The sequence below is a fragment of the Somniosus microcephalus genome, chromosome 15 (genome assembly GCF_052327205.1).
Source record: "Somniosus microcephalus isolate GS21.2 chromosome 15, FLI_Smic_1.0, whole genome shotgun sequence".
In the NCBI taxonomy this organism is placed as follows: domain Eukaryota; kingdom Metazoa; phylum Chordata; class Chondrichthyes; order Squaliformes; family Somniosidae; genus Somniosus; species Somniosus microcephalus.
Window position 1 is genome coordinate 123,467,810 of NC_141001.1, and position 23,997 is coordinate 123,491,806.

Sequence of the window (23,997 nt, forward strand, 5' to 3'; positions counted from 1 at the left end):
GAGCACGGGGTGATGGGTGAACGGGACTGGGTGTGAGTTAGGACACGGGGCAGTGAGCACAGGGGGTGATGGGTGAACGGGACTGGGTGTGAGTTAGGACACGGAGCAGTGAGCACAGGGGGTGATGGGTGAACGGGACTGGGTGTGAGTTAGGACACGGGGCAGTGAGCACAGGGGGTGATGGGTGAACGGACTGGGTGTGAGTTAGGACACGGGGCAGTGAGCACAGGGGGTGATGGGTGAACGGGACTGGGTGTGAGTTAGGACACGGGGCAGTGAGCACAGGGGGTGATGGGTGAACGGGACTGGGTGTGAGTTAGGACACGGGGCAGTGAGCACAGGGGGTGATGGGTGAACGGGACTGGGTGTGAGTTAGGACACGGGGCAGTGAGCACAGGGGGTGATGGGCAAACAGGACTGGGTGCGAGTTAGGACACGGGGCAGTGAGCACAGGGGGTGATGGGTGAACGGGACTGGGTGTGAGTTAGGACACGGGGCAGTGAGCACACGGGGTGATGGGTGAACGGGACTGGGTGCGAGTTAGGACACGGGGCAGAGAGCACAGGGGGTGATGGATGAACGGGACTGGGTGTGAGTTAGGACACGGGGCAGTGAGCACGGGGTGATGGGCGAACGGGACTTGGTGTGAGTTAGGACACGGGGCAGTGAGCACAGGGGGTGATGCGTGAACGGGACTGGGTGTGAGTTAGGACACGGGGCAGTGATCACAGGGGGTGATGGGTGAACGGGACCGGGTGCGAGTTAGGACACGGGGCAGAGAGCACAGGGGGTGATGGGTGTACGGGACTGGGTGTGAGTTAGGACACGGGGCAGTGATCACAGGGGGTGATGGGTGAACGGGACTGGGTGTGAGTTGGGACACGGGGCAGTGAGCACAGGGGGTGATGGGTGTACGGGACTGGGTGTGAGTTAGGACACGGGGCAGTGATCACAGGGGGTGATGGGTGAACGGGACCGGGTGCGAGTTAGGACACGGGGCAGAGAGCACAGGGGGTGATGGGTGTACGGGACTGGGTGTGAGTTAGGACACGGGGCAGTGAGCACAGGGGGTGATGGGTGAACGGGACTGGGTGTGAGTTGGGACACGGGGCAGTGAGCACAGGGGGTGATGGGTGTACGGGACTGGGTGTGAGTTAGGACACGGGGCAGTGATCACAGAGGGTGATGGGTGAACGGGACTGGGTGTGAGTTAGGACACGGGGCAGTGAGCACAGGGGGTGATGGGTGAACGGTTCTGGGTGTGAGTTAGGACACGGGGGCAGTAAGCACAGGGGGTGATGGGTGAACGGGACTGGGTGTGAGTTAGGACACGGGGCAGTAAGCACAGGGGGTGATGGGTGAACGGGACTTGGTGTGAGTTAGGACACGGTGCAGTGAGCACAGGGGGTGATGGGTGAACGGGACTGGGTGTGAGTAAGGACACGGGGCAGTGAGCACAGGGGGTGATGGGTGAACGGGACTTGGTGCGAGTTAGGACACGGGGCAGTGAGCACAGGGGGTGATGGGTGAACAGGACTGGGTGCGAGTTAGGACACGGGGCAGTGAGCACAGGGGGTGATGGGTGAACGGGACCGGGTGCGAGTTAGGACACGGGGCAGAGAGCACAGGGGGTGATGGGTGTACGGGACTGGGTGTGAGTTAGGACACGGGGCAGTGATCACAGGGGGTGATGGGTGAACGGGACCGGGTGCGAGTTAGGACACGGGGCAGAGAGCACAGGGGGTGATGGGTGTACGGGACTGGGTGTGAGTTAGGACACGGGGCAGTGATCACAGGGGGTGATGGGTGAACGGGACTGGGTGTGAGTTGGGACACGGGGCAGTGAGCACAGGGGGTGATGGGTGTACGGGACTGGGTGTGAGTTAGGACACGGGGCAGTGATCACAGGGGGTGATGGGTGAACGGGACCGGGTGCGAGTTAGGACACGGGGCAGAGAGCACAGGGGGTGATGGGTGTACGGGACTGGGTGTGAGTTAGGACACGGGGCAGTGAGCACAGGGGGTGATGGGTGAACGGGACTGGGTGTGAGTTGGGACACGGGGCAGTGAGCACAGGGGGTGATGGGTGTACGGGACTGGGTGTGAGTTAGGACACGGGGCAGTGATCACAGAGGGTGATGGGTGAACGGGACTGGGTGTGAGTTAGGACACGGGGCAGTGAGCACAGGGGGTGATGGGTGAACGGTTCTGGGTGTGAGTTAGGACACGGGGGCAGTAAGCACAGGGGGTGATGGGTGAACGGGACTGGGTGTGAGTTAGGACACGGGGCAGTAAGCACAGGGGGTGATGGGTGAACGGGACTTGGTGTGAGTTAGGACACGGTGCAGTGAGCACAGGGGGTGATGGGTGAACGGGACTGGGTGTGAGTAAGGACACGGGGCAGTGAGCACAGGGGGTGATGGGTGAACGGGACTTGGTGCGAGTTAGGACACGGGGCAGTGAGCACAGGGGGTGATGGGTGAACGGGACTGGGTGCGAGTTAGGACACGGGGCAGTGAGCACAGGGGGTGATGGGTGAACGGGACCGGGTGCGAGTTAGGACACGGGGCAGAGAGCACAGGGGGTGATGGGTGTACGGGACTGGGTGTGAGTTAGGACACGGGGCAGTGATCACAGGGGGTGATGGGTGAACGGGACTGGGTGTGAGTTGGGACACGGGGCAGTGAGCACAGGGGGTGATGGGTGTACGGGACTGGGTGTGAGTTAGGACACGGGGCAGTGATCACAGGGGGTGATGGGTGAACGGGACCGGGTGCGAGTTAGGACACGGGGCAGAGAGCACAGGGGGTGATGGGTGTACGGGACTGGGTGTGAGTTAGGACACGGGGCAGTGAGCACAGGGGGTGATGGGTGAACGGGACTGGGTGTGAGTTGGGACACGGGGCAGTGAGCACAGGGGGTGATGGGTGTACGGGACTGGGTGTGAGTTAGGACACGGGGCAGTGATCACAGAGGGTGATGGGTGAACGGGACTGGGTGTGAGTTAGGACACGGGGCAGTGAGCACAGGGGGTGATGGGTGAACGGTTCTGGGTGTGAGTTAGGACACGGGGGCAGTAAGCACAGGGGGTGATGGGTGAACGGGACTGGGTGTGAGTTAGGACACGGGGCAGTAAGCACAGGGGGTGATGGGTGAACGGGACTTGGTGTGAGTTAGGACACGGTGCAGTGAGCACAGGGGGTGATGGGTGAACGGGACTGGGTGTGAGTAAGGACACGGGGCAGTGAGCACAGGGGGTGATGGGTGAACGGGACTTGGTGCGAGTTAGGACACGGGGCAGTGAGCACAGGGGGTGATGGGTGAACGGGACTGGGTGCGAGTTAGGACACGGGGCAGTGAGCACAGGGGGTGGTGGGTGAACGGGACTGGGTGCGAGTTAGGACACGGGGCAGTGAGCACAGGGGGTGATGGGTGAACGGGACTGGGTGCGAGTTAGGACACGGGGCAGTGAGCACAGGGGGTGATGGGTGAACGGGACTGGGTGTGAGTTAGGACACGGGGCAGTGAGCACAGGGGGTGATGGGTGAACGGGACTGGGTGTGAGTTAGGACACGGGGCAGTGAGCACAGGGGTGATGGGTGAACGGGACTGGGTGTGATTAGGACACGGGGCAGTGAGCACAGAGGGTGATGGGTGAACGGGACTGGGAGTGAGTTAGGACACGGGGCAGTGAGCACAGGGGGTGATGGGTGACCGGGACTGGGTGTGAGTTAGGACACGGGGCAGTGAGCACGGGGTGATGGGTGAACGGGACTGGGTGTGAGTTAGGACACGGGGCAGTGAGCACAGGGGGTGATGGGTGAACGGGGCTGGGTGTGAGTTAGGACACAGGGCAGTGAGCACAGTGGGTGATGGGTGAACGGGACTGGGTGTGAGTTAGGACACGGGGCAGTGAGCACGGGGGTGATGGGTGAACGGGACTGGGTGTGAGTTAGGACACGGGGCAGTGAGCACGGGGTGATGGGTGAACGGGACTGGGTGTGAGTTAGGACACGGGGCAGTGAGCACAGGGGGTGATGGGTGAACGGGACCGGGTGCGAGTTAGGACACGAGGCAGTGCGCACAGGGGTGATGGGTGAACGGGACTGGGTGCGAGTTAGGACACAGGGCAGTGAGCACAGGGGGTGATGGGTGAACGGGACTGGGTGTGAGTTAGGACACGGGGCAGTGAGCACGGGGGTGATGGGTGAACGGGACTGGGTGTGAGTTAGGACACGGGGCAGTGAGCACGGGGTGATGGGTGAACGGGACTGGGTGTGAGTTAGGACACAGGGCAGTGAGCACAGGGGGTGATGGGTGAACGGGACTGGGTGTGAGTTAGGACACGGGGCAGTGAGCACGGGGGTGATGGGTGAACGGGACTGGGTGTGAGTTAGGACACGGGGCAGTGAGCACGGGGTGATGGGTGAACGGGACTGGGTGTGAGTTAGGACACGGGGCAGTGAGCACGGGGGTGATGGGTGAACGGGACTGGGTGTGAGTTAGGACACGGGGCAGTGAGCACGGGGTGATGGGTGAACGGGACTGGGTGTGAGTTAGGACACAGGGCAGTGAGCACAGGGGGTGATGGGTGAACGGGACTGGGTGTGAGTTAGGACACGGGGCAGTGAGCACGGGGGTGATGGGTGAACGGGACTGGGTGTGAGTTAGGACACGGGGCAGTGAGCACGGGGTGATGGGTGAACGGGACTGGGTGTGAGTTAGGACACGGGGCAGTGAGCACAGGGGGTGATGGGTGAACGGGACTGGGTGCGAGTTAGGACACGGGGCAGAGAGCACAGGGGGTGATGGGTGAACGGGACTGGGTGTGAGTTAGGACACGGGGCAGTGAGCACGGGGTGATGGGCGAACGGGACTTGGTGTGAGTTAGGACACGGGGCAGTGAGCACAGGGGGTGATGGGTGAACGGGACTGGGTGTGAGTTAGGACACGGGGCAGTGATCACAGGGGGTGATGGGTGAACGGGACTGGGTGCGAGTTAGGACACGGGCAGAGAGCACAGGGGGTGATGGGTGAACGGGCATGGGTGTGAGTTAGGACACGGGGCAGTGAGCGCAGGGGGTGATGGGTGAACGGTTCTGGGTGTGAGTTAGGACACGGGGGCAGTGAGCACAGGGGGTGATGGGTGAACGGGACTGGGTGCGAGTTAGGACACGGGGCAGTGAGCACGGGGTGATGGGTGAACGGGACTGGGTGTGAGTTAGGACACGGGGCAGTGAGCACAGGGGGTGATGGGTGAACGGGACTTGGTGTGAGTTAGGACACGGGGCAGTGAGCACGGGGGGTGATGGGTGAACGGGACTGGGTGTGAGTAAGGACACGGGGCAGTGAGCACAGGGGGTGATGGGTGAACGGGACTTGGTGCGAGTTAGGACACGGGGCAGTGAGCACAGGGGGTGATGGGTGAACGGGACTGGGTGCGAGTTAGGACACGGGGCAGTGAGCACAGGGGGTGGTGGGTGAACGAGACTGGGTGCGAGTTAGGACACGGGGCAGTGAGCACAGGGGGTGATGGGTGAACGGGACTGGGTGCGAGTTAGGACACGGGGCAGTGAGCACAGGGGGTGATGGGTGAACGGGACTGGGTGTGAGTTAGGACACGGGGCAGTGAGCACAGGGGGTGATGGGTGAACGAGACTGGGTGTGAGTTAGGACACGGGGCACTGAGCACAGGGGGTGATGGGTGAACGGGACTGGGTGTGAGTTAGGACACAGGGCAGTGAGCACAGGGGGTGATGGGTGAACGGGACTGGGTGTGAGTTAGGACACGGGGCAGTGAGCACGGGGGTGATGGGTGAACGGGACTGGGTGTGAGTTAGGACACGGGGCAGTGAGCACGGGGTGATGGGTGAACGGGACTGGGTGTGAGTTAGGACATGGGGCAGTGAGCACAGGGGGTGATGGGTGAACGGGACTGGGTGCGAGTTAGGACACGAGGCAGTGAGCACAGGGGTGATGGGTGAACGGGACTGGGTGCGAGTTAGGACACGAGGCAGTGAGCACAGGGGGTGATGGGTGAACGGGACTGGGTGCGAGTTAGGACACGAGGCAGTGAGCACAGGGGGTGATGGGTGAACGGGACTGGGTGTGAGTTAGGACACGGGGCAGTGAGCACAGGGGGTGATGGGTGAACGGGACTGGGCGTGAGTTAGGACACGGGGCAGTGAGCACAGGGGGTGATGGGTGAACAGGACTGGGTGTGAGTTAGGACACGGGGCAGTGAGCACAGGGGGTGATGGGTGAACGGGACTGGGTGTGAGTTAGGACACGGGGCAGTGAGCACAGGGGGTGATGGGTGAACGGGACTGGGTGCGAGTTAGGACACGGGGCAGTGAGCACAGTGGGTGATGGGTGAACGGGACTGGGTGCGAGTTAGGACACGGGGCAGTGAGCACAGGGGGTGATGAGCGAACGGGACTTGGTGCGAGTTAGGACACGGGGCAGTGAGCACAGGGGGTCATGGGTGAACGGGACTGGGTGCGATTTAAGACACGGGTCAGCGAGCACAGGGGGTGATGGGTGAACGGGACTTGGTGCGAGTTAGGACACGGGGCAGTGAGCACAGAGGGTGATGGGCGAACGGGACTTAGTGCGAGTTAGGACACGGGGCAGTGAGCAGAGGGGGTGATGGGTGAACGGGACTGGGTGTGAGTTAGGACACGGGGCAGTGAGCACAGTGGGTGATGGGTGAACGGGACTGGGTGCGAGTTAGGACACAGGGCAGTGAGCACAGGGGGTGATGGGTGAACGGGACTGGGTGTGAGTTAGGACACGGGGCAGTGAGCACGGGGGTGATGGGTGAACGGGACTGGGTGTGAGTTAGGACACGGGGCAGTGAGCACGGGGTGATGGGTGAACGGGACTGGGTGTGAGTTAGGACACGGGGCAGTGAGCACAGGGGGTGATGGGTGAACGGGACTGGGTGCGAGTTAGGACACGGGGCAGAGAGCACAGGGGGTGATGGGTGAACGGGACTGGGTGTGAGTTAGGACACGGGGCAGTGAGCACGGGGTGATGGGCGAACGGGACTTGGTGTGAGTTAGGACACGGGGCAGTGAGCACAGGGGGTGATGGGTGAACGGGACTGGGTGTGAGTTAGGACACGGGGCAGTGATCACAGGGGGTGATGGGTGAACGGGACTGGGTGCGAGTTAGGACACAGGGCAGAGAGCACAGGGGGTGATGGGTGAACGGGCATGGGTGTGAGTTAGGACACGGGGCAGTGAGCGCAGGGGGTGATGGGTGAACGGTTCTGGGTGTGAGTTAGGACACGGGGGCAGTGAGCACAGGGGGTGATGGGTGAACGGGACTGGGTGCGAGTTAGGACACGGGGCAGTGAGCACGGGGTGATGGGTGAACGGGACTGGGTGTGAGTTAGGACACGGGGCAGTGAGCACAGGGGGTGATGGGTGAACGGGACTTGGTGTGAGTTAGGACACGGGGCAGTGAGCACGGGGGGTGATGGGTGAACGGGACTGGGTGTGAGTAAGGACACGGGGCAGTGAGCACAGGGGGTGATGGGTGAACGGGACTTGGTGCGAGTTAGGACACGGGGCAGTGAGCACAGGGGGTGATGGGTGAACGGGACTGGGTGCGAGTTAGGACACGGGGCAGTGAGCACAGGGGGTGGTGGGTGAACGAGACTGGGTGCGAGTTAGGACACGGGGCAGTGAGCACAGGGGGTGATGGGTGAACGGGACTGGGTGCGAGTTAGGACACGGGGCAGTGAGCACAGGGGGTGATGGGTGAACGGGACTGGGTGTGAGTTAGGACACGGGGCAGTGAGCACAGGGGGTGATGGGTGAACGGGACTGGGTGTGAGTTAGGACACGGGGCAGTGAGCACGGGGGTGATGGGTGAACGGGACTGGGTGTGAGTTAGGACACGGGGCAGTGAGCACGGGGTGATGGGTGAACGGGACTGGGTGTGAGTTAGGACATGGGGCAGTGAGCACAGGGGGTGATGGGTGAACGGGACTGGGTGCGAGTTAGGACACGAGGCAGTGAGCACAGGGGTGATGGGTGAACGGGACTGGGTGCGAGTTAGGACACGAGGCAGTGAGCACAGGGGGTGATGGGTGAACGGGACTGGGTGTGAGTTAGGACACGGGGCAGTGAGCACGGGGTGATGGGCGAACGGGACTTGGTGTGAGTTAGGACACGGGGCAGTGAGCACAGGGGGTGATGGGTGAACGGGACTGGGTGTGAGTTAGGACACGGGGCAGTGATCACAGGGGGTGATGGGTGAACGGGACTGGGTGCGAGTTAGGACACAGGGCAGAGAGCACAGGGGGTGATGGGTGAACGGGCATGGGTGTGAGTTAGGACACGGGGCAGTGAGCGCAGGGGGTGATGGGTGAACGGTTCTGGGTGTGAGTTAGGACACGGGGGCAGTGAGCACAGGGGGTGATGGGTGAACGGGACTGGGTGCGAGTTAGGACACGGGGCAGTGAGCACGGGGTGATGGGTGAACGGGACTGGGTGTGAGTTAGGACACGGGGCAGTGAGCACAGGGGGTGATGGGTGAACGGGACTTGGTGTGAGTTAGGACACGGGGCAGTGAGCACGGGGGGTGATGGGTGAACGGGACTGGGTGTGAGTAAGGACACGGGGCAGTGAGCACAGGGGGTGATGGGTGAACGGGACTTGGTGCGAGTTAGGACACGGGGCAGTGAGCACAGGGGGTGATGGGTGAACGGGACTGGGTGCGAGTTAGGACACGGGGCAGTGAGCACAGGGGGTGGTGGGTGAACGAGACTGGGTGCGAGTTAGGACACGGGGCAGTGAGCACAGGGGGTGATGGGTGAACGGGACTGGGTGCGAGTTAGGACACGGGGCAGTGAGCACAGGGGGTGATGGGTGAACGGGACTGGGTGTGAGTTAGGACACGGGGCAGTGAGCACAGGGGGTGATGGGTGAACGGGACTGGGTGTGAGTTAGGACACGGGGCAGTGAGCACGGGGGTGATGGGTGAACGGGACTGGGTGTGAGTTAGGACACGGGGCAGTGAGCACGGGGTGATGGGTGAACGGGACTGGGTGTGAGTTAGGACATGGGGCAGTGAGCACAGGGGGTGATGGGTGAACGGGACTGGGTGCGAGTTAGGACACGAGGCAGTGAGCACAGGGGTGATGGGTGAACGGGACTGGGTGCGAGTTAGGACACGAGGCAGTGAGCACAGGGGGTGATGGGTGAACGGGACTGGGTGCGAGTTAGGACACGAGGCAGTGAGCACAGGGGGTGATGGGTGAACGGGACTGGGTGTGAGTTAGGACACGGGGCAGTGAGCACAGGGGGTGATGGGTGAACAGGACTGGGTGTGAGTTAGGACACGGGGCAGTGAGCACAGGGGGTCATGGGTGAACGGGACTGGGTGCGATTTAAGACACGGGTCAGCGAGCACAGGGGGTGATGGGTGAACGGGACTTGGTGCGAGTTAGGACACGGGGCAGTGAGCACAGAGGGTGATGGGCGAACGGGACTGGGTGCGAGTTAGGACACAGGGCAGTGAGCACAGGGGGTGATGGGTGAACGGGACTGGGTGCGAGTTAGGACACGGGCAGCCAAGTTTTGGATGACCTCAAGTTTACATAGGGTGGAATGTGGGAAACCAGCCAGGAGTGCGTTGGAATAGTCAAGTCTGGAGGTAACAAAGGCCTGGATGAGGGTTTCAGCAGCGGATGAGCTGAGGCAAGGGCGGAGACGGGCGATGTTAGGAGGTGGAAGTAGGCGGTCTTAGTTTTGCCGCGGATGTGTGGTCGGAAGCTCATTTCAGGGTCAAATATGACACCAAGGTTGCGAACAGTCTGGTTCAGCCTCAGACAGATGTTCGGGAGAGGGATGGAGTCCATGGCGAGGGAACGGAGTTTGTGGCCGGGAGCCGAAGACAACGGCTTCAGTTTTCCTGACATTTAATTGGAGGAACTTTCTGCTCGCATCGGACAGGCGAGGTGACTAATCGAATGTAGTGGAGGGATGGAGAGGTGGTGATGGGCTAGAGCTGGGTGTCATCAGCATATATGATGTTGTGTTTTCGGATGATGTCGCCAAGGGGCAGCATGTAGATGAGAAATAGGAGGGGGCCACGTAGTACACGAGTCCTGAATCTCCAAAATTCTTGGGACGTTGAATGGAGAATGAGCAAGATGGGAAGCAGGGTACCTGTGTGGTATATACGGGACAGAGCTAGGGAGGGGAATTAAGAGATATGGAGGAAATAACCGATACAGTGACTGCTAGCAAACTGTGCAGTGTTCCAGGTGGACCCAGAGTGAATTAGACTTACCCAGGTCACAATATCACACATTTACAGTTGTTGCAGTCTTGTCCACTGTCATCCGGTGGGTTAGACTTCCGCACTTTATGCTGACTGATCTCTCGGACCAAGGTGTAAAAGGCATCTTCCACTCCCTAAAAATGCAAATGGTGATTGGTGAGGAGATGCACTCACTGACTGGAGATCATTGAACCAAACATAGAAGATAGGAGCAGGAGTCGGCCATTCGGCCCCTCGAGCCTGCTCCGCCATTCAATAAGATCATGGCTGATCATCCAAATTCAGTACCCTGTCCCCGCCTTCTCTCCATATCCCTTGATCCCTTTAGCCTTAAGAAATATACCCAACTCCTTCTTGAATATATTTAATGAATTGGCCTCAACTGCCCTGTGTGGTAGAGAATTCCACAGGTTCACCACTCTCTGGGTGAAGAAATTCCTCATCTCAGTCCTAAATAGCTTACCCCTTATCCTTAAACAGCACAGGTGGAGGCCCATCGTGCCTGTGCCGGCTCTTTGAAAGAGCTCTCCAATTTGTCCCACTCCCCCCTGCTCTTTCCACAAAGCCGTGCAGATTTTTCCACTTCTAGTATTTATCCAATTCCCTTTTGAAAGTTATTATTGAATCTGCTTCCACCGCCCTTTCAGGCAGCGCATTCCAGATCACAACAACTCGCTGCAAATTTTTTTTATGCATCTCCCCTCTGGTTCTTTTGCCAATCACCGACCCTCCTGCCACTGGAAACAGTTTCTCCTTATTTACTCTATCAAAACCCCTCATGATTTTGAACACCTCTATTAAATCTCCCCCTAACCTTCTCTGCTCCAAGAACAATCCCAACTTCTCCAGTCTCTCCACTGGATGGAAGGAATAACTTTGCGAAAGTCTCCCATCTCTGGTTCCTGTGCTTGGTCTAGATCAGGCGAGGCTTCCCTCAGGCCCTTCATATCCCATCTTCCCCCACTCAGCCATCACAGCATCCAGCTGGTTCTTATATAAAATAAAAGCACACTGGAATCATTTACGTATTCATTATGAGGATGAGAGTCGCTGGCAAGGCCGGCATTTATTGCCCATCCCTAGTTGCCCCCTTGAGAAGGTGGTGGTGAGACGCCTTCTTGAACCGCTGCAGTCCGTGTGGTGAAGGTACTCCCACAGTGCTGTTAGGGAGGGAGTTCCAGGATTTTGACCCAGCGACGATGAAGGATCGGCCGATATATTTCCAAGTCAGGATGGTGTGTGACTTGTAAGGGAACTTGGAGGTGGTGGTGTTCCCATGCGCTTGCTGCCCTTGTCCTTCTAGGTGGAAGAGGGTGCGTGTTTGGGAGGTGCTGCCGAAAGAGCCTTGGCGAGTTGCTGCAGTGCAGCTTGTAGATGGTACACACTGCAGCCACGGTCCACTGGTGGTGGCGGCGGGAGTGAATGTTTAAGGTGGTGGATGGGGTGCCGATCTAGCGGGTTGCTTTGTCCTGGATGGTATTGAGCTTCTTGAGTGTTGTTGGATTACATAGGACATACGGCACAGAAACAGGCCATTCATCCTTTCCCAATATGTATACCCTCGCATTTCTGGTATCATCCTTGTAAATCTTCCCTGCACCCTCTCCAGTGTCTCTATATCCTTTTTATAATATGGCGACCAGAACTGTACGCAGTGCTCGAAGTGTGGTCTAACCAAGTTTCGATACAGGTTTAGCATAACTTCCCTACTTTTCAATTCTATCCCTCTAGAAATAAACCCTGGTGCTTGGTTTGCTGTTTTTATGGCCTTGCTAACCTGTGTCGATACTTTGTGATTTGTGTATTTGTACTCCGAGATCCCTTTGCTCCTCTACCCCACCTAGACTCTCACCCTCCAAGTGATAAGTGACCTCCCTATTCTTCCTACCAAAATGTAATACCTCACATTTATCTGTGTTGAACTTCATTTGCCAATTATATGCCCATTCTGCAAGTTTATTAATGTCCTCCTCAGTATTGACTATCCCCCCAATTTAGTGTCGTTTGCAAATTTAGAAATTGTGTTTTTGATTCCAAAGTCTAAACCGTTAATATAAATTGTGAACAAGTGGTCCCAGCACTGATCCTTGTGGAACACCACTACCCACCTTCTGCCACTGTGAATAGCTGCCCTTGACTCCCACGCTCTGCTTTCTGTCCTGAAGCCAGCCAGCAATCCATTCTGCTACTTGTCCCCCGACTCCACACTCTCTGACCTTATTCATCAGTCTATTATGTGGTACCTTATCGAAGGCCTTTTAGAAAATCTAGATAACTTCTTTAATGTAGTAGATATAAGTTAAGGATAGAATTAGATTGAAAGAAGCAGCTTATAATGTTGCAAAGAATAATAGCAAGCCTGAGTTTCAGAAAACAGCAAAGGTTGACCAAAATGTTGATAAAAAGGGAAAAAATAGAATGAGAGAAAACTAGCAAGAAATATAAAAGCAGATTGTAAGTTTCCACAAGTATGTAAAAAGGAAGAGAGTAGCAAAAGTAAACGTTGGTCCCTTAGAGGCTGAGACAGGAGAAATTATGAACAATAAGGAAATGGCAGAAACATTAAACAAATATTTTGTATCAGTCTTCACAGCAGAAGACACAAAAAGCATACCAAAAATGGTGGGGAACCAAGTGTCTAATGAGGATGAGGAACTTAACGTAATTAATATAAGTACTAGAGAAACTAATGGGACTGAAAGCCAGCAAATCCCCTGGACCGGACGGCCTACATCCTAGGGTTCTAAAAGAGGTGGCTAAAGAGATAATGGATGCATTGGTTTTTGATCTTCCAAAATTCCCTAGATTCTAGAACGGTCCCAGCGGTTTGGAAAGTCACAAATGCAACACTGCTATTCAAGAAAGGAGGGAAGAGAAAAAACAGGGAACTACAGGCCAGTTAGCCTGACATCAGTCGTCGGGAAAATGTTGGAATCCATTGTTAAGTATCAATTCACTTAGAAAGAGTCAACATGGTTTTATGAAAGGGAAATCATGTTTGACAAATTCATTAGAGTTTTTTGAGGATGTAACTAGCAGGGTAGATAAAAGGGGAACCAATGGATGTAATATATTTGGATTTCCAAAAGGCATTCGATAAGGTGCCACATAAAAGATTATTACACAAGATTAGGGCTCATGGGGTTGGGGGTAATATACAGGAAACTTTGGTTTATCCGGAGGTTAATTGTCCGGAATGCTCGATCCACCGGCAAAAATCAGGAGCCATTGTTAGGTTTTTTTCTTCTCGTGGCTTTTTTTTCCCCAACAGTCAGGCTCTGCAAAGTCTCTCTGAAGCTGTTGCTAAGCGACAGAGACGCTTCCAAGGTACAGCCGACTGTTTGAAACTGTTGTTAAGCAACAGTGTTTGTTGCCAGATATGGAGCTGCTCCGTATGCTTCAACATTGGCGCTGGTTTGTCCGGCAGTTTTGATGGAACGGCAACAGCTCGGTCCCGTCAGTGCCGGATATCACAACGTTTCCTGTAGTAGCATGGATAGAGGATTGGTTAACGGACAGAAAACAGAGAGTCGGGATAAACAAATCTTTTTCAGGTTGGCAGGCTGTAACTAGTGGGGTGCCGCAAGGATCAGTGTTGGGGCCTCAGCTATTTACAATCTATATTAATGACCTCGATAAAGGGACCGAGTGTAATGTATCCAAGTTTGCAGATGATACAAAGCTAGGTGGGACAGTAAGCTGTGAGTAGAACACAAAGATTCTGCAAAGGGATATAGATAGACTGAGTGAGTGGGCAGTAAGGTGGCAGATGGAGGTTAATGTAGGGAAATGTGAGGTGATTCACTTCGGTAGGAAGAATAGAAAAACAGAATATTTTTTAAATGGTGAGAAACTTTCAAACGTTGGTGTTCAGAGAGATTTGGGTGTCCTCGTGCAAGAAACACAAAGCTAGCATGCAGGTACAGCAAGCAATAAGGAAGGCAAATGGCATGTTGGCCTTTATTGCAAGGGGGTTGGAGTATAGAGTAAGGAAGTCTTGCTCCAAGTGTACAGGGCCTTGGTGAGACCACACCCGGAGTACTGGGCACAGTTTTGGTCTCCTTATCTGAGGAAGGATATACTTGCCTTGGAGGCGGTGCAGCGAAGGTTCACTAGATTGATTCCTGGGATGAGAGGGTTGTCCTATGAGGAGAGATTGTGTAGAATGGGCCGATACTCTCTGGCATTTAGAAGAATGAGAGGTGATCTCATTGAAACATACAAGATTCTGAAGGGGATTGTCAGGGTAGATGCTGAGAGGTTGTTTCCCCCTGGCTGGAGAGTCTAGAACTAGGGGGCATAGTCTCAGGATAAGAGGTAGGCCATTTAAGACCGATACGAGGAATAATTTCTTCACTCAGAGGGGTTGTGAATCTTTGGAATTCTCTGCCCCAGAGGGCTGTGAATGCCGAGTCTTTGAGTCTATTCAAGGCTGAGATCGATAGATTTTTGGACTCTAGGGGAATCAAGGGATATGGAGATCAGGCGGGAAAGTGGAGTTGAGGTCGAAGATCAGCCATGATCTCATTGAATGGTGGAGCAGGCTCGAGGGGCTGAATGGCCGACTCCTGCTCTTACTTATGTTCTTATTACCCTTGTCTACTCTGTTACCTCTTCAAAAAGTTCAGTGAGGTTGGTCAAGACAGACTTTCCCTTCTGAAATCCATACCGACTCTTCATCATTATATTTTTGGTTTCTAGATGTTCCTCTATTTTCTCCTTTAGTAGGGATTCCATTATTTTTCCTACCACCGATGTTAAGCTGACTGGTCTATAGTTCCCTGAACATGTTCTATCCCCCTTCTTAAATACCGGTATTACGTTAGCTATCCGCCAGTCCTCTGGCACTACACCTTCTTCTAACGAATTATTAAATGTGTGTAGTAATGTCTCTGCTATCTCTTCCCTAGATTCTTTTAAAATGTGTGAATGTAATCCATCTGGACCAGGGGTTTTATCCCTAGTTTGATTAGTTTATTTAATACATCTCTTTTTATTTTAAATGCATTTATTTCATTTCTAATCTCACCTGTTCCATCTCCTTGGTAAATACTGAAGCAAAGTAATTATTTAATATTTCTGCCATCTCCCTATTGCTGCCTGTGACATTATCCTCTCCATCCCTTAGGTGACCCTATTCCCATCCCGGCCTTGCTAATTTAATTTATGTGCCTGTAAAATATTTTACTATTTTGTTTTACGTTCTGAGATAACTTAATTTCATAGTTCCTCTTTGCCATGTTAAATTGTTTTTTTGACTTCACTCCTAATCTCTTCGTATTCTCCCTTGTCACGCTCTCCCCTGCTGTCCATGTATTTAATGTTTGCTTCTTTCCTTTACCTCAATTTTTCCCCTATGGCTTTATTAATCCACGGTGTCTCATTAGTGTTTATTTTTTTTTAGCGGAATATATTTTTCCTGGACTCTGTTGAACATCGTTTTAAATGTTTCCCATTGCTGTTCTACATCATTGTTTGCCAATATTGTTGTCCATTTTATTTTCCCAAGTTCTATTCTCAGCCCCTCAAAATCAGCTTTTCTCCAATCTATTACCCTGGTCTTCGTCATACTTGTGTCCTTCTCAATTATCTTAAAAGCGTATTATATTATGGTCACTATTGCCTAGATGTTCCCCTACTTTTACTTCTCTTATCTGCTCTGGTTCATTCCTCATCACGAGATCCAATAGCGAATCCTCCCTTGTTGGGCTTTTTACATATTGGGTTAGAAAGGAGTCCTGTACACATAGTTGGAACTCCATTCCCTTATCCCCTTTACCTACCTCTTCCGTCCAGTTAATATCGGGATAGTTAAAATCTCCCATGATTATTTTTCTATGTTTTTTTAAAACTCATTTCCCTAATTTGGAACTGCACTCATCCAGGCAAGTGGAGAGTATTCCATCACACTCCTGACTTGTGCCTTGTAGGTGGTGGAAAGACTTTGGGGAGTCAGGAGGTGAGACACTCGCCACAGAATACCCAGCCTCTGACCTGCTCTTGTAGCCACAGTATTTTGAATTTCTGGTCAAGTTTGAGTCCTGGCCTCAACCATCCTTCTTGGCAGCTTCTCCAACTTGTACATCTCTTGGTGTAAAGCTCTGACAGGCGAGCACCGGTTCACCCTACAGCTCATCACAACCATGATATAGTTATGATGTGGAGATGCCGGTGTTGGACTGGGGTGGACAAATGTAAGAAGTCACACAACACCAGGTTATAGTCCAACAGTTTTATTTGAAATCACAAGCTTTCAGAGCGCTGCTCCTTCGTCAGGTGAAGTGGAGAGATGCATATAGACACAGCATATATAGTCAGAGAATACTGCCAAATGATTACAGGTAATCTTTCTAACTGCCCTTTATCACACCTCGGCAGAGAGATAATCACAGCAATCAACGGTGTGAATGGTGTCCAAACAGGTCAGTCAGGGAAACATTACATCAAAGAACAATGAGGTGGGGTCACAAGGGGTCAAATGTTGCAGATGCTGGGGTCTGTATTAAAAACAAAAAAGCAAACAAAAAACTATGTTTTTGCTGTAAATCACAGTCGGTCCGGCCGCATCTGTGTAGAGAGAACAAACCAACGACGACTCGAGTCTGGATGATTCGACGTCAGGTGGGGTTACATGTAGTGTGACATGAACCCAAGATCCCGGTTGAGGCCGTCCTCATGAGTGCGGAACTTGGTTATCAGTTTCTGCTCGACCAGATACATAGACGACATTTTCTTCCTATGGACCCACGGCGAAGAATCACTGAAAAGACTACACGATAACATCAACAAGTTCCATCCCACCATCAAACTCACCATGGACTACTCCTCAGAATCGGTTTCATTCTTGGACACACGAATCTCCATCAAAGACGGACACCTCAGCACTTCACACTACCGCAAGCCCACGGACAACCTCACGATGCTTCACTTCTCCAGCTTCCACCCTAACCACATTAAAGAAGCCGTCCCCTATGGACAAGCCCTGCGAATGCACAGGATCTGCTCACACGAGGAGAAACGCGATGGACACCTACAGACGGTGAAAGACGCCCTTGTAAGAATGGGATATGACGCTCGACTCGTCGATCGACAGTTCCGACGGGCCACAGCAAAAAATCGCATAGACCTCCTCAGAAGACAAACCCGGGACACACCCAACAGAGTACCCTTCGTCGTCCAGTACTTCCCCGGAGCGGAGAAACTACGCCATGTTCTTCGCAGCCTTCAACATGTCATCGATGACGACGAACACCTCGCTAAGGCCATCCCCACGCCTCCACTACTCGCCTTCAAACAGCCGCCTAACCTCAAACAGACCATCGTTCGCAGCAAATTACCCAGCTTTCAGGAGAACAGCGACCACGACACCACACAACCCTGCCATGGCAACCTCTGCAAGACATGCCAGATCATCAACACAGATACCATCATCACACGTGAGGACACCACCCACCAGGTACATGGTACATACTCATGTGACTCGGCCAACGTTGTCTACCTCATACGTTGCAGGAAAGGATGCCCCGGAGCATGGTACATCGGCGAGACCGTGCAGACACTGCGACAACGGATGAACGGACACCGCACAACAATCGCCAGGCAGGAGTGTTCCCTCCCAGTCGGGGAACACTTCAGCAGTCAAGGACATTCAGCCTCTGATCTTCAGGTAAGCATTCTCCAAGGTGGCCTTCGAGACACACGACAACGCAAAATCATCGAGCAGAAACTGATAGCCAAGTTCCGCATCCATGAGGACGGCCTCAACCGAGATCTTGGGTTCATGTCACGCTACATGTAACCCCACCTGACGTAGAGTCATCCAGACTCGAGTCGTCGTTGGTTTGTTCTCTCTACACAGATGTGGCCGGACCTACTGTGATTTCCAGCAAAAAAATATTTTGTTTGTTTTTTGTTTTTCATACAGACTCCAGCATCTGCAACATTTGACCCCTTGTGACCCCACCTCATTGTTCTTTGATGTCATGTTTTCCTGACTAACCTGTTTGGACACCATTCACACCTTTGATTGCTGTGATTATCTCTCTGCCGAGGTGTGATAAATGGCAGTTAAAAAGATTACCTGTAATCATCTGGCATTATTCTCTGACTATATAATCTGTGTCTATAGGCATCTCTCCACTTCACCTGACGAAGGAGCGGCGCTCCGAAAGCTTGAGATTTCAAATAAAACTGTTGGACTATAACCTGGTGTTGTGTGACTTCTTACATGATAGTTAGAATGTAAACAGTGAGTAGGACAGTAACAGACTTCAGGAGGACACAGACAGGCTGGTGAAATGGGCAGACACACGACAGATGAAGTTTAACGCAGAGAAGTGTGAAGTGAGACAGTTCGGTCGGAAGAATGAGGAGAGGCAATATAAACTAAATGGTACAATTTTAAAGGGGGTGCAGGAACAGGGAGACCCGGGGGTGAACGGACACAAATCATTGAAGGTGGTGGGACAGGTTGAGAAGCTGTGAAAAAGCACACGGAATCCTTGACTTTAATAATAGAGGGATAGAGGACAAAAGCAAGGGTGTTATGGTAAACCTTTATAAATCCCTGGTTAGGTCGCAACTGGAGTATTGTGACCAATTCTGGGCACCACACTTTAGGAAGGATGTCAAACCCTTGGAGAGGGTGCAGAAGAGATTTATCAGAATGGTTCCAGGGATGAGGGACTTCAGTTATGTGGAGAGACTGGAGAAGCTGGGGTTGTTCTTCTTAGAGCAGAGAAAAAGTTAAGGGGAGATTTAATAGAGGTGTTCAAAATCATGAGGGGTTTTGATGGAGTAAATAAGGAGAAACTGTTTCCAGTGGCAGGAGGGTCGGTAACCAGAGGACAGAGTGAAGGTGATTGGCAAAAGAACCAGAGGGAGATGAGGAAACATTAAAAAAAAAATTACACAGCGTGTTGTGATCTGGAACGCGTTGCCTGAAAGGGCGGTGGAAGCAGATTCAATAGTAACTTTCAAAAGGGAATTGGATAAATACTTCAAAGGGAAAGATTCACAGGGCTGTGGGGAAAGAGCAGGGGGGGAGTGGGGCTAATTGGAGAGCTCTTTCAAAGAGCCGGCACAGGCACAATGGGCCGAATGGCCTCCCTCTGTGCTGCATCGGTTTGTGATAGAGTGAAGTACGCGATCAGAATCCTGCAGCCGGTCTGCCTGCAGTTGCAGTCTGCGACCAGCGAGTGGCGATGGAAACAGATCTTTCTGCCGCCTGGGACGTACGACGTGTTCTTTTCCTTCAGACGTTTCGGTTCAGGGAAGTAAACGTTATTTTATAGTATTTGCTTCAAGATTTTACAGTTTCTGTTTGTGAGTGATGCTTTTTTCTGCCCGTCTGCCCACTCAGGTGGATGTAAAACATCCCTTGACACTATTTGAAGAATTAGCTGCCGCGTTTCCTACATTACAACAGCGACTACACTTCAAAATGTACTTCATTGGCTGTAAAGCGCTTTGGGACGTCCTGAGGTTGTGAAAGGCGCTATAGAAATGCAAGTCTGTCTTTTTATAGGCAAACTACGATATTGCGCACACATGAATCATATAGAAACTTACAGCACAGGAGGGGGCCATTCGGCCCGTCGTGCCTGTGCCGGCTCTTTGAAAGAGCAGTTGTGCTCAGTCCCACGCCCCCGCTTCTTGTCTGTAACCCTGTGAGCTCCTCAACGTGCTTCATTGGCTGTAAAGCGCTTTGGGTCGTCCCGAGGACATGAATACGTTGGTGAGACCACACCTGGAGTACTGCGTACAGTTTTGGTCTCCTTATTTAAGGAAGGATATACCTGCAATGGAGGCAGTTCAGAAACGATTCACTCGGTTGATTCCGGAGATGAAGGGGGTTGTCTTATGAAGACAGGTTGAGCAGGTTGGGCCGATACTCAGTGGAGTTTAGAAGAATGAGAGGGGATCTTATTGAAACATAAGATTCTGAGGGGGATTGACAGGGTAGCTGCTGAGAGGATGTTTCCCCTCGTGGGGGAATCTAGAACGAGGGGGCATAGTTTCAGAATAAGGGGTCGCCCATTTAAAAAGGAAATTAGGAGGATTTTCTTCTCGGAGGACCGTCAATCTTTGGAATTCTCAGCCCCAGAGCGCTGTGGAGGCGGAGTCAGTGAATATATTCACGGCGGAGATTGACAGACATTTGAACTACAGGGGGGTCAAGGGGTACGGAGAGAGAGAGCGGGAAAGTGGTGGAGGCCAAGATTGGATCAGCCATGATCTTATTGAATGGCGGAGCAGGCTCGAGGGGCCGATTGGCCTACTCCTGCTCCTATGTTCTTATGTTCTGGTCAGTTTATATTCCTCCCTTCCCCCCCACCCCCCTCCCATATTATTAGGACCTCCCTGGGCTATCCGGTATTTTCATAAAGGGCCACCTATCCTAAATTCATTCTAACCAGTAGCCACCACTCGAATTTCTTCGACCAACTCGCTATCTGTTCCCAGGTTCCACCCCCACCGAATCCTCACTGCTTGCACTCTCAGTAGAAGCCTTTCATGTGTAACTTCATCAAATGCCTTCTGGAAGTCTCGGCACGCCAAGTCGCAGAGCTTCCCACAATCCACCTGGGATGTTACTCCCACAAACAATAAAAGTGACTGCAGTCTCAGTGATGCAGGATCCTTTGCTTCTGAGTGGGGCAGGATTGTTGGGCAGGATTGTTCCTTAGACTCGCCCCGAAAATCCGATTCCGTTATTTTGCTCGACGTGGGAGCTGCCAGGGTCTGTTCCGTCATCCCGTTGTGAAAAGGAGAGCAAGGTTCTCTCAGTTGCCGGGCTGGTCGGCACTTCCCTGCATCGTAACGGGAGCTTTTCTGCGCACCCACAGATATAGAGAGTGTGTCCAACCCTTTGGGAATTTCTTTCTTTCAATCTCTCTGACAACATCTATCAGGAATCCTTAGAGCAGAAAAGGTTAAGGGGAGATAGAAACATGGACATAGAAACATAGAAGATAGGAGCAGGAGTAGGCCATTCGGCCCCTTGAGCCTGCTCCGCCATTCAATGCGATCATGGCTAATCATCCAAATTCAGTACCCTGTCCCTGCCTTCTCCCCATACCCCTTGATCCCTTTAGCCTTAAGAAATATATCTAACTCCTTCTTGAATATATTTAATGAATTGGCCTCAACTGTCTTCTGTGGTAGAGAATTCCACAGGTTCACCACTCTCTGGGTGAAGAAATTCCTCCTCATCCCAGTCCTAAATGGCTTACCTCTTAGCCTTAGACTGTGACCCCTGGTTCTGGACTCCCCCGCCATCGGGAACAGCCTTCTTGTATCTAGTCTGTCTAGTCCTGTTAGAATTTTATAAGTTTCAATGAGGTCCCCTCATTCTTCTAAACTCTAGCGAATATAAACCCAATCAACCCAATCTCTCTTCATACGTCATTCCTGCCATCCCAGGTATCAGCCTGGTGAATCTTCGCTGAACTCCTTCCATGGCAAGAACATCCTTCCTCAGATAAGGCAACCAAAACTGCACACAATACTCAAGGTGTAGTCTCACCAAGGCCCTGTACAACTGCAGCAAGACATCCTTGTTCCTGTACTCGAATCCTCTCGCTACGAAGGCCAACATACCATTTGCCTTCTTAACCGCCTGCTGCACCTGCATGCTTACCTTCAGTGACTGGTGCACAAGGACACCCAGGTCTCGTTGCACTTCCCCTTCTCCCAATCTATTGCCATTCAGATAATAATCTGCCTTCCTGTTTTTGCCACCAAAGTGGATAACCTCACAATTATCCACGTTATATTGCATCTGCCATGCTTTTGCCCAATCACTTGCAGTCCTCCTTTGCTGAATCCTAAACTGCTCCCAATCCTCAGGTTTGCTGCTTTTTCTGGCCAATTTATATGTCCTCTCCTTGGATCTTATGCTATCCCTAATTTCCCTTGTTAGCCCATGTTGAGTCACCTTTTTTGTTTTATTTTTATGCCAAACAGGGATGAACAAATTCTGTAGTTCATCCATGCGATCTTTAAATGTTTGCCATTGCCTATTCACCGTCAACCCTTTGAGTGACATTCCCCAATCAATCCTAGCCAACTCGCGCCACATACCATTGTAGTTTCCTTTATTTAAATTCAGTACCCAAGTCTCTGAATCCACTACTTCACTCCCCATCTTAATGATTTAATAGAGGTGTTCAAAATAATGAGGGGTTTTGATAGAGTAAATAAGGAGAAACTGTTTCCAGTGGCAGGAGGGTCGGTAACCAGAGGACACAGATTGAAGATAATCGGCAAAAGACCCAGAGGGGAGATGAGAATTTTTTGACGCAGCGAGTTGTTGTGATCTGGAATGCGCTGCCTGAAAGGGCGGTGGAAGCAGATTCAATAGTAACTTTCTGGGAATTGGATAAATACTTGAAAAGGAGAAATTTGCAGGGCTGTGGGGAAAGAGCAGGGGGAGCGGGACTAATTGGAGAGCTCTTTCAAAGAGCCGGCACAGGCACGATGGGCTGAATGGCCTCCTCCTGCGCTGTCTGATTCTATGATTCTAGGAACTAGGCAGTGTTGGGCGTTCCACATCATGGAACCACAGGCCCAATGTGACTAACCACCAGGCTACCCTCAAAAGCCAACACTGCAAGTTAAGGTCACCACAACATGAGCACCGTCAGGAGTCCGCCAGGGATGGTGGGGAAGGTGCGATACTGAGCAGGAGGAGGCCGATCCCATTCCAGTACAAGCTCAGCAGGCAAGGCTACTCTCCTTCCTGGACACCCCCCCCCCCCCCAACCCCTTACAGTGAATCCCACAAATACTAAACATCCTTCCCTTCCCCAAACCAAACTACTCGGCAGAAAGTAAAGCGTCCGGTCCCATCGTGGGAAGCAATTCCATAAATTTCAAACACTGTACGGGACTGGGGGGGGGGGGGGGGGGGTGTCCGTCCAGAAATAGCGTAATGAGACAGATTGAATAACTTAAAAAAAAAAGAACTCACATTTCTATAGCACCTCCGACGGCCTCTGGACGTCCCAAAGCTCTTCACAGCCAATGAAGTACTTTTTGAAGTGTGGTCACTGGTGTAATGTGGGAAACGCGGCAGCCAATGTGCGCACAGCAAGCTCCCACAAACAGCAATGTGATAATGACCAAATAATCTGTTGGTGATGTTGACTGAGGGATATATATACTGGCCTAGGACACCGGGGAGAACTCCCCTGCTTTTCTTTGACATGGTGCCATGGGATCTGTTACACTCACCTGAGGGGACAGACAGGACCTTGGTTTAATGTTTCATCCGACAGACAGCACTTCCAACAGTGCAGCACTCCCTCAGTCAGCCTGGATTATGTGCCGAAAGTGATTTCTATACAAAATATATTCTTATGCTGCCACAGCCCTTGGACTGAACCGGTTAGAGTTCACAAGTGGTGATGTCAGGAAGCACTTCACACAAAGGGTGGTGGAAATCTGGAACTCTTTCCGCCCCCCCCCCCCCCCCCCCCCCAAAAAAAAGCTGTTGAGGCTGGGGGTCAATTGAAGATTTTAAAACAGATAGATTTTTGTTCGGCAAGGGTATCGAGGGTTATGGAACCAAGGCGGGTAAATGGAGTTAAGATACAGATCAGCCGTGATCTCATTGAATGGCTTCATCCTGTTCCTATTCCCCCAGTATAGGGCACACAACACAGCATCGCGGGACTCAAGATTTCTTTTTAATATTCG

At 52.7% G+C, this 23,997-nt stretch overlaps 1 protein-coding gene across 2 annotated transcripts in view; it reads right to left on the reverse strand.

Moving 5' to 3' along the window:
- hrasb (HRas proto-oncogene, GTPase b) overlaps positions 1-23,997 on the reverse strand; it is a 102,482-nt gene that overhangs the window by 20,393 nt on the left and 58,092 nt on the right. The window contains exon 5 of one of the 2 annotated variants that reach the window (XM_086008396.1): positions 10,306-10,430. In XM_086008396.1, the coding sequence (XP_085864522.1) occupies positions 10,311-10,430 (120 nt within the window). In that variant the 3' untranslated portion in view covers positions 10,306-10,310. Of the gene's footprint in view, positions 1-10,305; positions 10,431-13,145; positions 13,779-23,997 lie in introns of those variants that run through there. The other variant, XM_086008397.1, reaches the window with a different exon arrangement.